The sequence below is a fragment of the Eupeodes corollae genome, chromosome 3 (assembly GCF_945859685.1).
Source record: "Eupeodes corollae chromosome 3, idEupCoro1.1, whole genome shotgun sequence".
In the NCBI taxonomy this organism is placed as follows: Eukaryota; Metazoa; Arthropoda; class Insecta; order Diptera; family Syrphidae; genus Eupeodes; species Eupeodes corollae.
The window spans coordinates 33,990,033-34,005,691 of NC_079149.1; the positions used below are offsets into that span (position 1 = coordinate 33,990,033).

Below are 15,659 nucleotides of genomic sequence, written 5' to 3' on the forward strand. Positions count from 1 at the left end.
TCCAACGCTCTTCCTTATTTTTATAAATGATCTTTCGTCTGAAACTTCTAACCCACTAAATTGTTTCGCGGGTGACAGTACCCTCAGCTTTTCATATTCGTTTTAAGATTCTCATCCTTGTCCTTCGGATTTGGAACTTCAACTCATTAAGTTCTGATCTCGAGAGCATTGTACAATGGGGAATCAAAAACCGTGTAGAATTTAATTCTTTGAAAACTCAATGCTGTCGTTAAAGCGTAACATACCCCGATGCCCACCCCTTCTGATCTGGCTGTAATTTAAAAAGCCTTCAGTCGTCCAAAACTCGAATATAGCTCCCATATTTGGGCAGGTGCCCCTAAAAAAAGTTTAAGTATTTTGGATAGGATCCAAAAAAGAGCTTTGAAAATGATAGGCGATAGAACTATAACCGAAACGATTACGTCACTTGAACACCACCGGAATGTTCCATGCCTTTCGTTGTTCTACCGATAATCGATATTTTTATAAACAGTGTTCTGTTCCCCTTAAAACAATTCAGCCGTAATACTCTTTTTTTCAAGGAATGCACATCAGTTTAACCTTGAGCTCAATTTCGGACTTACGGTCAGGTATAGAGATTCTTTCTTAACCGCACATCGAGAATGTGGAATGCTTTACCCAACTCTGTTTTTCCCTATCATTTTGATATTCAAAACTTTAAGACCAATTGGTATATCCTCTTTAATCCTTCCCTATTTTCCTAAAGCTGTGTTTAAACTTTAATTGTATTAAGGGTATTAATAACCCCTTGAGTTCCCGTTTATTATACAAAAAAATACAGAGCAATTATTCCTATTTTTCTTGTTTACCCTTTAAAGGACCTACGTTCAAGACAATATAATTTGTAAGCAAAAACTTTTATTGTGTCTGATTTGAAAGTTGTAAGCAAAGCTTCATTAAGGTTCTATTTAGATTTGAACATACAAAAATAATGAGACCCTAAACCTAATAAACCTAAGACTTAACCGATCAAAAAAAAAACACCAATATTTTAAAATTAAATATAATTTATTTTCAATATTTATTGAATTTTGTTTTTACTTAAAACAATGATTTTTTGTAATAGCTATTAAATATATAATTAATATTTATGCATATTTTATAATTTTTTTTACAAATCTTGCAAACTATTTTATTTAATGAACATCAAATTATCTACAACTAAATAATACTTATTTTAAAATTCAAATAGTTCTTATTTTTCTTTTATTAATATGCATTATATTTATTTTATTTAAACACATAATACAATTTTCTGAGAATTCCTTAAATAATAAAACATACATAATTTAATTAATTTTCTTTCTTTTTGTATTTAAGATTATTTTTTATTTGTTTATTTAAAGAAGAAAAAATATATATAATAATTAAAATGTAGCATTATGTCGTTAATATCACAAGTTTTTTTTTTAAATTTGTATTTGTATTTGAAAATATGTAGATATTTTATTTTATTAAATAAATTTTCTTTACAAAACATAATAAATGATAAATAAATAAAATTAATAGTCTCATTGATGGATGCGATGATGTTTTTTCATATTTTTTTGGAAATGTTTTCTTTTTTTTCAAAATGTCCTTTTTTTTAAGGTTTATTTACAATTTTTGATCATGATATGAAAAAAGAATATTAAATAAAATTTGTTTAAATAAATATTGCACAAGGATCAGGATTGTTTTTCTTCTACTTTTGTTCGTTCTTTTATTTGTTGTTAATATTTTATTTATCCATCATACAATTGTCCATTCATTCGCATTTCCAATTCCTCTTCTTCTTTTGTCAATGGAACTGTTGTATGATTGTAAAGACCTTGAGCCATCAATTGCAATGCCAAAGGATTTTTCGATCCTGTTGATTTCTTAATTTTAGCGCGTTTATTTTGGAACCAAATTTTTATTTGTGCCTCATTTAGACCCAATTCGGAGCTCAATTGTTGGCGTCTACGTTCGGTAAGGTAGCGATTTTCATTGAATTCACGCTAAAAAGAAAAAAAACAAAAAGGATTTTCATTAGATTGAGTTTGAAGTTGGTTTGTGTATGTTTTGAATATTTTTTGAAAATCGATTTTCATCGGTTTTTGATTTTTTGGGTTTTCGTTTGTTTTGGAAAAAACACAGAAAGATAAAATGGAAATCGTTTTAGTTGCGGTTGGCTTCTATTCTTTCGTCCTTCCTTTTGTTTCTTCAAACCACAGGTGGTTCGTGTGGTTGCATAGGTATTGTTTTGTTTGCATAAATATTTAACCAAAACAACTTCAGGATGTGTAGATACACAAAAATCCCTAATTCGTTACGATTGTCACAATAAGGATAACAACATTCGATAAGGTTCTATAGACACTAAGATACATGTACATTCATACAAAAAGATACTTACTTTCAATCTTGCTAATTGTTCACCGGAGAACGCTGTGCGAGGTCTCTTTTCATCGACTTGAGTCTTGTCTTTTGGTTTCTTTGGACGACGATAACGTGGACCTATACAAAAATAATAAAATAACAAATTAAATTAAATTAAATTAAAAAAAAAGTCATTAATTCATGTAATAGATATACAATATAATGAAAAAAGATACAATTCATTGCCATTCACTTTCAACACCTGCATCTGACATTGCGACTATGATATGTCACTCAAATTCAAACCCAATCAGTGAAAACCTGTCAACAATTCATCAAGATCTAGATACAAACAAAAACCACACATATCTACTACATACATTTGTATCTATATCTGACTTTAATAGATACAAAATTGAAAACAATCTCTGCGAGAGACAAAAAAAAGAGATTAAGTATCTAACACTTTCGCAAGGTCACTTATAGTAGAATATTTTATTATTATTTGTTTGTATCGGAAAATGAAATGTCATCGGCTTTGTTGACATATCAAGTTGTACCTATATGATGTCGCTTTTTATTGATAGACACGCGAGCCTGCATACCTATACATATATATTTTACAATGATGTTTTGTCGATGATGATGATGGCGGCATATCTTCTATAAACAAAAGTATCTATTACATGCTAATGTATCTAATTCTTGACAGAATTGCAAAAAAAAGGAAAATATTGAAGATATCTAGGTACGTTTTATAAATTGCAAATTTTCTTTGATTGTCATTGCATATCCGATTGAGATACTCCATTGTATGCTAATGAGAAAAAGATACAATATCTATATTCTTTTTTTATTTTACGCATCATTCACGTCTCTGAACAAAAGACAAAACAATTTTTGTAAAGGTTTATTAAACTAGGTAGGTATAGATACTTTAGACTTTTTATTTTTTTAATTGAATTCAGTTAAAAGATTTACACGACGACGAATCGTATATATTATATATTTATAATTATATATTCACTTATGGAACATATTCATTTTGTTGAACGCGGGGCAGATACAAACTACACCATCATCAAAATAATATGAAACAAAATTATATGAAAATGCTAATAGATACATTATTGTGATGGTGACTGAATGCAACATTGCACCGCTTCTGCGCCGCCGCTGCGCTGCACCACCGACCGACAACGACCGCCGCCACCGCCACAGAGAGCACGTTTAAGTCCAAGCATATGTTTAACTCATAAAAATGAAAAAAACTGCAAAAACAAAAAAACAACTCACTAACTTGAATTAATTAACGTCCATCATCACTAGCACCGCCGCTCCGTTGCTGCTTGAGAATGATGATGGTAATACCCTTCTTTATAGTCTTTGGTTGGATGGTTCAGTTCAGAGGCAACACAGAGGCAGCAGTGCAGCGCAGTGGCGGCGGCGTGAATAAATACAGTATTTGACATTTTACAAAAACAAAACTCAACGAAAAAAGATAGAAAATACTGATAATCCTTAATCACATTTGTCAACTGTCAGTTTGTGCCACAAAAATTACAAAAACATTCAAAAAAAAAAAAGAAACATTCAAAAAAAAGAAAAGAAAAAACCTACAAAATGGGGTAACACACACAATTCATTCGATGTGAATAATTTATTTTTTTCTACCTAAGATATTTTCTTAAATATAAATTTAATTATATTTATTTGTTGTTTTTGTTTTTCTATATCGACTTAATATTCATATTCATAGACTGCCACAGAGGCTAACTAATTAAAATAAAATGTGTGAAAAATATATATGAATGTAAGTAGGCAGGTTTAAGGTAGGTATTTAGATATTTTTTGAAGTTCGAGTTGGTGGTCTTTTCTTTGTTGGTTTTTGTTATAAGTGTTTTGGGCTTATTGAATCGTATTTAATTAAAACCGACAGGTGTAAAAAGACAGTGGGTAAAACAAAGAAATAAAAAAAAAATCATAATGATGATGAACTTATTAAAGGGAAAATATACAAAATTTTTATAGTTGTTAAGTAGATTATAAAATCATATTAAATCATTTAACAAGATGATAGTGAACAAAAAAGACAACCTACTTATATTACATGAAATAAGACAGATTTGACAGGAAGTTTAAATAATGAATGATGAAGATGGATTAAGTGTAATAATTTTGGACACATTTGAATTTATTCTGGTGAATCATTTCAAAAAAAGATTGGAACTTTCAACAAAAACTATTAGAGCAAATAAATTTAAAGAATTTTATTTGGTAGTTTTTATACCATTTGCTGTTATAAATCAAATTTTATGGGTAACATGTTAAATATCATGATAATTAGGATTTATTTGCGAGTAATATTCATATTTTGATTAAAAGTAACAAAAATTGCACTTTTAAGCGCTGTTATGTCGTTTATGTAAGTTTATACCAGTTTTATACCAATTAAATAAAAATTAAGTTGAAATGATAAATGTGACTGCAAAATGTTTTTTTTTATGAATTTGAGCGATTTTAAAACGGTGTTGAGGAGTCTATATTCTCTTTTTAAAAATGGCGTAATTTTAACTTGTCAATTGCCAAAAGACGACAGCTTCAAAACTATGAACTTATCCAAAAAGCGGAATATTCAAAATGAAACATCATATCGGAAAATGATACAAGTTGCTTTTTTTTTGTTATTCTAAGTTATTTTTGTTTGTATAATAAGCGCACACTAAAGGGAATTTGTATACCCTTATTATGTCAACACACAGAAGAAGCATTAGGAAAGAGAGAGAGGCTTTGGAAAGAGTTATCGATGCACATTGGTAATGAATTTCTGAAGACAGATGAAAAGAGTGTGGTAAAGCATTCCACATTCACATAGTCCGGCTAAAGAACGATTCTCTGTACCTGAAAGTACGACCAAAGTTAAGCTGAAGGGTATACTGATGAGCATTCCTTTAGGAGTGAGTACTACCGTTGAATCGATTGAGGAGAAGAATGCAACTGGATATTTCTCTAGAGCGTTAAAATTACGGAAAAAAGGGTGAGATAGGAAATTGTGGGACGGTATTTAAGTGACATAAATAATAATTCAACGATATCAAGAAACTTAGGCATAACTTCCAGGAGTTCTACTCAAGCTTTGGAAGTACATATATACATTTTATCAATAACTTCCAGATCATAGGGAGGGAGGGGGGTTTTCTTGCATCGACTTAGGGAACATAAACGCATCTTGCGGCATTTGATCCCTCCAGAAGATGTGGTTGAAGATACACACATCGACAACTCCGAGGTTTTCAGTCTCCTTGATGAAAGTTTCACTCACTGTCCAGATCAGAATTTAATAACCTTATCATACATTGCCTTTGAAAATCCAGATCCAAGGATCAGAATTGCAAATCTAAGAACGAATATGTTAAGCTGAGGGGGCTGACGTTGAAGTTTCAAACAGGAGATCATTAATAAAAATGAAAAAAATATCGGAGACAGAGCAGAACCCTGTGGCACACCAGCATTTATTTTCTCAGACTTCAAAACATCCAATGGTACTTTTAATCTAACGAAGTAGGATTGAAAGTTTACTTAATTAAAAAATAGTTGCAATAAAATCCTTCGAAAGGGTTACAAACTTTAGTTGTACAAAGTTCAATGAAGTGGTATAAAGTCTGTTACATAAGAGCGTGGCCACTGTTACACGTAGATAAAAAATCAGAGAGACCTTTTCCTTTTTCTATGACATAGAGGGCACCTCAGTCTTTCATGCTTTTTGTAAGAAATCAGTTGTCTGTCAAATTTAGACTTCAATTGAGTGGTTTTTCGAAATAAGTGGTGTTTACGCCTTTCGCAATTTTTTTATGTTTGCATAAGAAAGAACCCAAATTAACGCAAAATGCTGCTGCGAAATATATGGGAAAGTCGAAGCAGTTCGTGAGCAAGTGGATAAATCCCTATAAAAAGGTCGGTAACGTTGACGTCGTTGATGTCCCAAAAAAGATTCTCGCACTTTTCTAAGATCCAACTTTGACTTTACGTGAAAAAACCAATGTTGAGTGCAAAAGACGTTGAAAACGAGTGGAATGGGCGAATTAAAACTTGGACCGCGATTGGAGGAACGTAATTTTTTCTGATGAATCCTCCTTCTGGGCATTTCCGAGCATCAAACACGCCTGGAGAACATCCACCAGTAGGATGCTTTAACGGACTGTTAAACACCCCGTCAAGGACCATGTTTCGGGGTTCTTCTCAAACAAAGGTTTCGGTACTTTGTTCTTATTTACCGAAAATTTAAATGCCCGAAAAAAGAAGAAAATTTATCAAAAGGCTTTGTAACCATCTGCTAAGCAATAGTACCTATATCAAGAAAAATTAAAGCTGGATCCTTCAAGAGAACAACGATCGAAAACATCGGAGTCTAGCGTGACGCAAAACGAAGTTCTCACTTTAGACTGGCCATCTCAGTCACTGGATGCAAATCCCATAGAAAACGTGTGGGATTTGATGAAAATGCAGCTTCGCAGACGTAAACCATGTAGTTTAAATCAACTTTCTCGACAAATTCAGAATATTTGGAGCTATTTTCCGGTAGAATATGCAGAAAAACTAGTGGAAAGTATGCTCCGACGGTGCCAGGCCATAATTGACAATGCAGGAGATTGGACTTCCTACTGAGGTATTTGCATTAAGTATTGACGACCAAATTATCAATAAATTTGCGAATTTTCGAAAAATCAATTGTTGTTATTATTTAACAGTGACCACGCTATTCTGTAACAGACGTAAGTCTGAAGTTCTGTTGTATTCCAAAACTTTCACACTTGGATATTAAAAGTGGTGCTAAAACCACAAGCTCTTTATTTGAATTACTCAACAAAAATTGGTTATTTATACCAATTAAGTTTTTTTTTTTTCAGATACAAAATTAGCTTAAAAGTATCTGTCACTATTTTCCCGATAGTCTAAACAACACTTAAGTTGAAATCAGTATCCTGAGTCTGTAAGTTTACGACTTGACTCATAGAAAATAAAACCCGGATGACGTATAATTTTGTATCATTACGTCTAAAAATGTCAATAATAAAATACTTTTATTATATCGAAATAATATAAAACTATAATCACAATGAAGTTCAAATGAAATCATTTACACGTTTTTCCTTCTATGTATAATTAATTCGCTGCATATTCTAACTTTTGTACTAATTGGTATAAAATCTGGTATAAATCACTGCCAATACGATATTACAAACAAAAAAAAGTAAACATTCCACTAAGATAGATTTTTATCTTTCTAAATACAGAATAAAATATTAATTCTTAATGAATTTCTCACTCAGTGGGACATTCCAATTCATTTAAAAAGAAACTATCCATTAAACAATTAGTTTGAAATGTAACAATATCTAAGTAATTTCAAATCCTATATAGACGATAATTGTTATATTTTTTCCAACTTGCTAGAGGGTTGGGTATATCATTTTGTCACCATCTTCTCATCATCCAGTCTGATATTGATCAGAATTTATTTTTTAATAGTTTAATAGGTAAACTTATAAATATTTAATAAGAAAAATGGCATAATTTTCCATTGTTGTGATGGCCTGGTTAACATTTTCATTGTTTCCTATATTGCTTCTATATGTACGTCCTACTTCAACCTTGTTACTTCAGATGGTAAAATATATAAATTACTTAATAAACAGTTAAGTGTAATTATTAGTAAATTTGTTTGTTTTTCCTCTATACAAAATATCTACAAGTCATTGTGTCATAGTTAAACTATCTTATAACCGTTATATACAGTTATAGTTACCTCATGTTGGGTAAATATCTAATCTGTTCATTTTTCTAAAAGTAAATCACTTTATAGTGCGATTAAGTATTATTTTCCAATAAAACAATTTATTGTTTTCTAACTTAGCCACACGCGGAAAAACCAATTAAAAGTATCTTTATGTATAAAGAAAGTATCTTTATATATGCTAACAGTATAAATAAAAGATAAACTACTTTATAATTGAAATGATGGAGTCTAATTTAATATACCATATACCATCCGTTGAAACCTCTTACAATTATGATGATATACCTAAGTAAGGGATTTTCAAAGAGACAACAAAAAGAAAACCCTTTAAAGCCAAGTTAACAAACATCACAACGCCCGCCATGTCTTCATATTGTTAGAAAATGGTTGGAAAATGTCAGCCACTTTTGATTCTTCTTTCTCTTTCCATTAAACCTTGAATATGTACATAGATAAAGGTAGCTTCATATAAGGTCTATGGGTATACCTAACCTATAATACTCGTAGATGGTTAAGTATAATATTTGTGAAGGGTTGGAAAATTATAGTTAATTGAAAATTTTCATTTGTTTGCAAACTTATAAAATTGTGAGAAAATTAAATGTGGCCGCAAGCAGTGTTGCGGTCGAGATACTTTACTTATACAAATAGAAAGATATACACAAATATGAGTCTTTGAGTATATCCGGTATATGTACTTATCTAAAGATATAGATACTTATTTTAGCAAATTTTTCCTTAGATATAGATACACATATGAATATGAATCTATAATTGTTATAATTTGAGGTCTTTCTCTTCAAAGGTATATCATAGATACTTTTTAGTATTTTCTCTCCTTGCGTGTTAAAATTTAAAATAGATACAATTTTATTTTAAAGATAGTTTTTTTTTTTTGTTTGTTTCTCAATCACACATCGCCACATTAACAGATACTTCATCATCGTTTCTCATAAAAACCCGTTATTTGTATCTATGTATCTTTCTCGAGAGCTACCTTATAATAGATATTTTTTAATTATATTGAAGAAAATCGATTTTTATTTTAGCAGCTAGTTGAAATTTTTATCTAAATCTAAATCCACTTAAAATATCAATTAGCAGGCACTTTTCCGTGGTGAACTGTAAAAATTCAAAGAGGGATGCATGATGGGGGACGACGACAACGACGACGCACGGCACGGGGAAGTTAGCCCCCTGGTTTTTTCTTCTTTATATGAAAATGCAACTTGATACGGGTTTCTTTTTTGTTGTTGTTGATGTTTTTTTTATTAAAAGAAATGTGGCGGCAATTGAGTGGGACGTGTGTGCGTGATTACGCGTGTATCTTTCACCTAAATCTTTCAACAGATACAAGATACACAGATTTATCCACACAAAAAGATACTTTTCGGATTCATTTGTTATACCGCAGTGGCTGTTATTTTTTTTGTTGATGCTGTGATGCATTTTGGTAGCTCTGAAGTTGTGGAACAAGGGAAAGAGGTTGCGAGTGAACGAAAAACGAAAATAAGGATTCCGATTGGAGTTTAAATGCATATTATGATGACGATGACGACAGGCCTTCGTTTTTTCACTTTCATTGAGATAAGAAAATACGGGTTTTTCGGTTTGTTCCTCATTTTTGAAATTGTTTTGACTCCTTGTGTGGGTTTATAGACTGGACTCATGGACATGCTTTAGAGCGAACAACAGTTATTGTATACGGTTTATTGTTGTACTCGGCATGAGATGAATGGAAGATAAAAGGAAAATCTTTTAAAAGCGATGCCGATGAGATGTGTGCGGAAGAATATACTCATAAAAAGAAAACAGTATTATTTAAATGTCTTTCGATTTTATAGAGTTGACATTTGTTTTGTGTCATAAATTTCGATCTAATATTTTGTTTTCCTTACACACACACACATCACGTCATGTGGTGTCAGTTAAGGAGTCCGGCGGTATGGTATCGGAAGTGTTAGAAGATATCTCACGCAGTTATTTTTATTGCATTTTAAATGGTCTCTACACGGGTGGTTGTATTTTTTACCATTTTTGAATTGTTTTTTAAAGTTTTATGGTAAATATGTCAGGAATGGCTATTTTAAGAGAAAAAACATTTAAGGACAATTTTGTAGCTTGTGGAATTTCCTTGGATATGAATCAGAAAAATAAGACTTTGACGAATTAGGAACCGGCTTGAATACGTTTTATTTTGATATTAATTTAAAAAACTGTCCTTTTTGTAAATACCTTTTTTTCGAATTTCATTTCCAGAAAACAAGACTATAATTTGTTAGGTTACATAATTTGATGCCGTCAATAAAGAAATAATTGAGTTTTGTACAAAAGTTTCCATGCATCTTTGGACCTAAGACCATAAACAGCGAGAAAAGATGGAGTTCCACTTGATTACGTTCTTAGTCCTTTACTTTTTTCGATTGTTCTGAGCTTTTTTTAGCAGATTTGGTGACATCTTGTTTTCAAATTAGTTGGATTGTTGGATTACTTAACTATTTTAAAATTGTATGAAAAATTATCGAATTGGTCTAAACTGACCAATTCAGTACACAGTGAGCAAAGCTGGAGTTCCACTTGATTACGTTCTTAGTCCTTTACTTTTTCATTAACAATATGTCTCTGGAAAGCAATAATTGTTTGAACTGCTTTCAGCAGATTTGGAGACATTTTATTTCGAAATTAGTTGGATTACTTAGCTTTTTCAAAAATGTATGACCGAATTGGTCTAAACTGGTCTAAAAAGCCTAATCTTGGAGATTAATTCCAATTACCAACTTAGTTGAAATATAAAGAAGATGGTTCCTGGTTGGGAAATTTTTAAACAGATATTTCACAATATTTAATCAAATTTGCGAATTTTAACAAAATTTGCCCACACTTACAGAACTAACTTTTTTTGAAGATAATTGTCAAGCTTTTTTAAGCACTTTCCCGAAGATACAGATATTGAAAGTTATTTTTTTGGCATTTCTATGATCTACTCTAATTAAAGTTTCAAATATGAAGAAGAAAAAATATGTACTAACCTGAACTAGGACGATCACTGTATCGGGTGCAATAGACCCAAGCTGGCCACATTTGTCCGTTTTCGTCTTTCGTCGAACCGGACTCGGAGCGAGTATCATCTGAAGATTCCATTCCAGAATCACGACTCACAACCGATGGTGGAGGAATTGGTTGGGGGCTATTGCATTTTCGTGATGACGATGTATTCGAAGATGACGAACCAATTCCTGATGGTGCAGTTGACGAGGATGACGACGACGAAGATCCCGAGGAAGTGCATGACATATTCGACGCTGGGGGTGGACTTGACATGCATGATTGTGTCGATGATGATGAGTGCTGTAACGCTGCTGGCGACGGTGAAGACAACTGCTGCGGTTGTCCAATTTGAGAGACTGCCTTGCAGAGGCTTCCGAGAGGTGGCATTTTTTCAGGAAGTGCTGACCCTGACGACATCGTCCCCGCCGTCGGTGGTTTAGCACTTCGTCGCATAATCTCCTCATGGATTCGTGGATAGGCGACCGGGTTGAAGTAGTTAAGGAAACTCGCCCGTTCCAGCATCATTGCTGCAGCAGCGGCAGCTGCTTGTTGCTGCTGATGTTGCTGCCGGCTAAAGTCCAAGACATCAGCGGGTGGAGTTAAGCGGGTGAATGCAGATCTTTCGGGAATTCGAGCGCCCTCAAACGGCCGGAAGATGCTATTCGCACTCACCGGACTGGTCTGATGCTGTTCTTTCTTGTGCGACACTGGTGTTGAAGTTGAAGGTAGCTTTTGTGGATGACCAAAGCGATCGCTGAGGATGTTGCTGATCGAGAAGGTTATCGCTGGCATTGGAGCTGCTGATGATCGATGTTGAGACAGATCATCGTCATCGTCGGTCACACTGATGTCCTGTTCGTTGTCCTCGTCACCCATTATGGAGTCTGTTTCTTCCTCTTTGATTTGATGACGCAGCGGTGATGATTGGTCATTTGTGTTGGAGTCATGCAAACTTCCATCACAAGGACTGATCGGATATCGGAGCAGTGGATTCATGGCCGCATGATGAATGGCAGCCATTGTTATGCCGTGTTGGTGGTGATGATGATGGAGAAGATGATTCTGTGACAGACTCATGTCGAGAACGTGCATTGGTGGTGATGAGGTACTTTGAGGTGAATGTGGGGCACCGGGTGGACTTGGGGCACTCTGTGGACTACAACGATCCTCAAGGGCCATTGCTTGTTCCAAAAGATCACAAAATTATATCAAGCACTCAACACTCAAAAACAAAACACTTCTTTTTTTTAAAATTAATTAATTTCGAAAATTTGTTTAAATGTTTTCAATATTTTCGAACTTAAGTTCGAATTTTATTCGATTTGTTTAAAAATCACAAAGATATTTTATTTATGATTCACACTTGTCACTTTTTGCATCGCATAATAATAACGACGACACTTGTTCGAAATGTCAAAAACAAGATTTGAAATTCTATATGATAGGTAGTTGACGTTGACGCGCGAGTTTGATGGATGACAGACGTCTGTTCGCTGCGAGTGCATAAACTAAATTAACTAATCATAGCTCCTTATCGGCAGTGTTGAGTCCTCCTTGGCCTCGGTGTCGGTGGTGGCGCGGCGAAGTCGTCACAAACCAACAACTAATAGAACTGTTATGGTGGTAATTGAAAATTATGGCACACACAAGATATAGTAGAGACGGTAAGCGCACTGGCAGGGAGGAGTACAGTGTACAGCATACAGTACCGTAGATGGCGAGCAAAAAGGATAGAGCGAGAAACTATACCAACTACAAAAACAATTGAAGACAACACAAGAAAAACCCGCACAAAACCGAAGAAGAAGAAGAAAAACCGAACGAAAGCCGAATATCTTAGCTGCTTGACGTGTGTGACACAGTCAGTTGTCACCTGTAATCTGACAGTCGATTGAGTGAGAACTCTACGAGGACGACTGGATTTCGTTTCGAAAAACAAGAAGTTGAAAATGAAAATGGAATAGAAGTAGGCAAGAAGAAGGAAACAAGAACAGCAAGAAGAATAAGAGCGCAAGCGTATACCGATAGGGGGGAATGAGTTGGGAATGTGTCGGTGACATATATATCTCTATTAAGTCGACCCACACATGCGCCATCGTCGTTCGATTGCCTAATCCATATACGATGGTGCGGGTGTGTTGGTGAATGCTTGAGAGGCGTGTCAATTTGCGGACCATCCCTAAACAGAATGTTGTCTCACTCTTTCTCCTTCTGTGCGGAGCCGATGAATACATAAACACAAACGGTAAATGAACACAGTTCCTCTCACAACTCAATTAAGTTCTGAGAGCGAGCAGCGAACGCCTGTTTGTTTGTTTTTCCGTTGGACTATGTCACTTCATTTTGTCTATCTTCTTTCTTTGTCTTACTGGCTGTGGTGTGTGGGTTTTGGATAAGAGTTGAGTGGATGCGAGAGAGAAAGAGTGAGATGGGATTTGTAATAATGACTGATTTCGAAGGGGAGATGTTAAGTATACGACGGACTACGAGTATGTGTGTATCTCAGTAACGCATTTATGTATACAATTGGGCGCGTCAAAAGGCAAACGCTTCATTTTCATCATTCAAAGTAAACAAACGGTAATTGAATAAGTGAATCTTTTAGATACACTTTCTTTGTTTTTGGTTTTTGATTTTGTTTTAGATTGATTTTTGTTGTTGGATGGAACGATATCGTTCTCTTATTGAGTTAACTGTGTTTGAAAGAAAAAATCAATTGTTTTTTTTGATACATTTGGCAGGCACTTGGAATGGCTGGCTGATGCAGATACAATTTATTTAGTGCGAGTGTGTATATTTTTATAGATAGATATATAGGTCCATAGATAGATACTTATAAGTTGTATATGCCTTTATATAGGTCTGTAGGTAGGTACGTTTATTTAGATACGTTTTTGATTCAATCAGAGCCGACAACTTTATTTTTGAACATAAGTGCCTTTGGCATCAATATAGGTAGGTATATACATACATATCTATCTAAACAGGCAGAAAGATTGTTAGGTAATAATTTTAAAATCCAGATGTTGGAATAGTTTAAGATGATGCAGAGGTGAATACCAAACATATTCCTACTGTAGATAGTTTTTGTATATTGTTTAAATCTATAAACATAGATGGGTTGTGGGTATCTATATCTACTTACTTTCATCATGGGCTTACATTTATATATTCCAAAGGTTGGTACCTAGGTATCATATCCTTTTAATTTAATTAATCAGGGGTTGAGAAGTTTCTACCTCCTCTCATCCTTTTTAAAACTTGTCGGTCCGGTCCAAACCAAATTGGCTTTTTAGGGAGTGTTAAGGTCAAAGTTTCAAAATAAAGATCTGTCGGAATTTTTTGATTTTTTATCAAAGTAAGGCCATTGTCTTATAATATTTTCCTGGACAAATTTAAAAAAAAAAAATCATTTTAGCAATTCTAAGACTATTTTTAGTCCAAATTGTTTTGGAACTTGCATCATTTTTGAGTTTTTGAATTATTGTAAAAAAAATCTGAAGTTGGTGGAAAAAATCTTAAAACATTAAAACAAAATATATTTAATAGGCACCCCAAATTTAAAGCCTTTTAGATTAAAATATTTTTTTATTTTCAATAGTTAGTTAATTATTCAATACTCCGCTAAAATTAATTGAATTGATTGAATTTTTAACACATAATATCTCTGAACTGTATAATACCCATGTCGCTTTAAGAACAAAAACTGTTAAACAAAACAATAATCCATGGTTTTCGCGAGATTTAATGCAACAGCGAGATGACGCCTATACGAATTGGAAAAGATATCGACAAACCGAGCTACTTAGTATATTTTGCTCACTCCGTAACAGAGTAGTAGCTATGATACGCAAGGCTTAATATCAATAATTTTCTCAAAAGTTTAGCACAAGTTCAATTGGTTGGAAAAATCTAAGCAGAATCGGATTCGGAAAGAGAAAATTTGGTGCTGTTGAGGACATTGATGGCAATAAACTTAATAAAAATTCATTTATTCTCCACCGTCACAGGTCCCACAAATTTGGCATTCAATTTCTTCATTTTCTTTTACTGACAAACGCGACAGTATTGAGCCTGAATTTTCTGCAGTCGAAAGTGTTCTTTCTATGAAGTCAAAAGCTTTTTTGCTCGATGATATACATCCTAACTTTGTGTGTATGATATTGCCAGTTGTATTGCCATATATTACTTTTGCTTTCAATACTATTTTGACGTCCTCATTAAAACACTAAGTCATGGAAAGTTGCTAAAATCATTCCACTTCCCAAAACAGCAAAAAGAGATAAATTTAGACCGATCTTGGTATTGCCATTTTTGTCGAAAGTTTTTGAAAGGATCCTTTAAAAGCAAATTAACGTTTTTCTATCTACTAACTCACTGCTCAGCTCTTATCAATCTGGTTTTCGGAAGAAACACAGCTGTGTTACCGCACTTTCAAACTTTATTGATGACC

At 33.4% G+C, this 15,659-nt stretch overlaps 1 protein-coding gene across 1 annotated transcript; it reads right to left on the reverse strand.

Moving 5' to 3' along the window:
• Positions 1–1,349: 1,349 nt before the first annotated feature.
• LOC129951953 (segmentation polarity homeobox protein engrailed-like) lies at positions 1,350–13,092 on the reverse strand. Its single transcript, XM_056064343.1, has 3 exons — positions 11,188–13,092; positions 2,399–2,499; positions 1,350–2,000 (listed from the first exon to the last, which is right to left on the reverse strand). Exons 1-3 carry the CDS (start codon positions 12,383–12,385, stop codon positions 1,746–1,748), a joined length of 1,554 nt encoding a protein of 517 aa, XP_055920318.1. The 5' UTR covers positions 12,386–13,092; the 3' UTR covers positions 1,350–1,745.
• Positions 13,093–15,659: the final 2,567 nt, after the last annotated feature.

Excerpts from the sequence above, each read along its gene's own strand:
- LOC129951953 (XM_056064343.1), bottom strand. The coding sequence starts at position 12,385 with ATGGCCCTTGAGGATCGTTGTAGTCCACAGAGTGCCCCAAGTCCACCC. Across the intron at positions 2,500-11,187 it reads CAGTGATCGTCCTAGTTCAG|GTCCACGTTATCGTCGTCCA; the intron begins GTTAGTACATAT and ends ATTTTTGTATAG. Across the intron at positions 2,001-2,398 it reads AACAATTAGCAAGATTGAAA|CGTGAATTCAATGAAAATCG; the intron begins GTAAGTATCTTT and ends TTTTCTTTTTAG.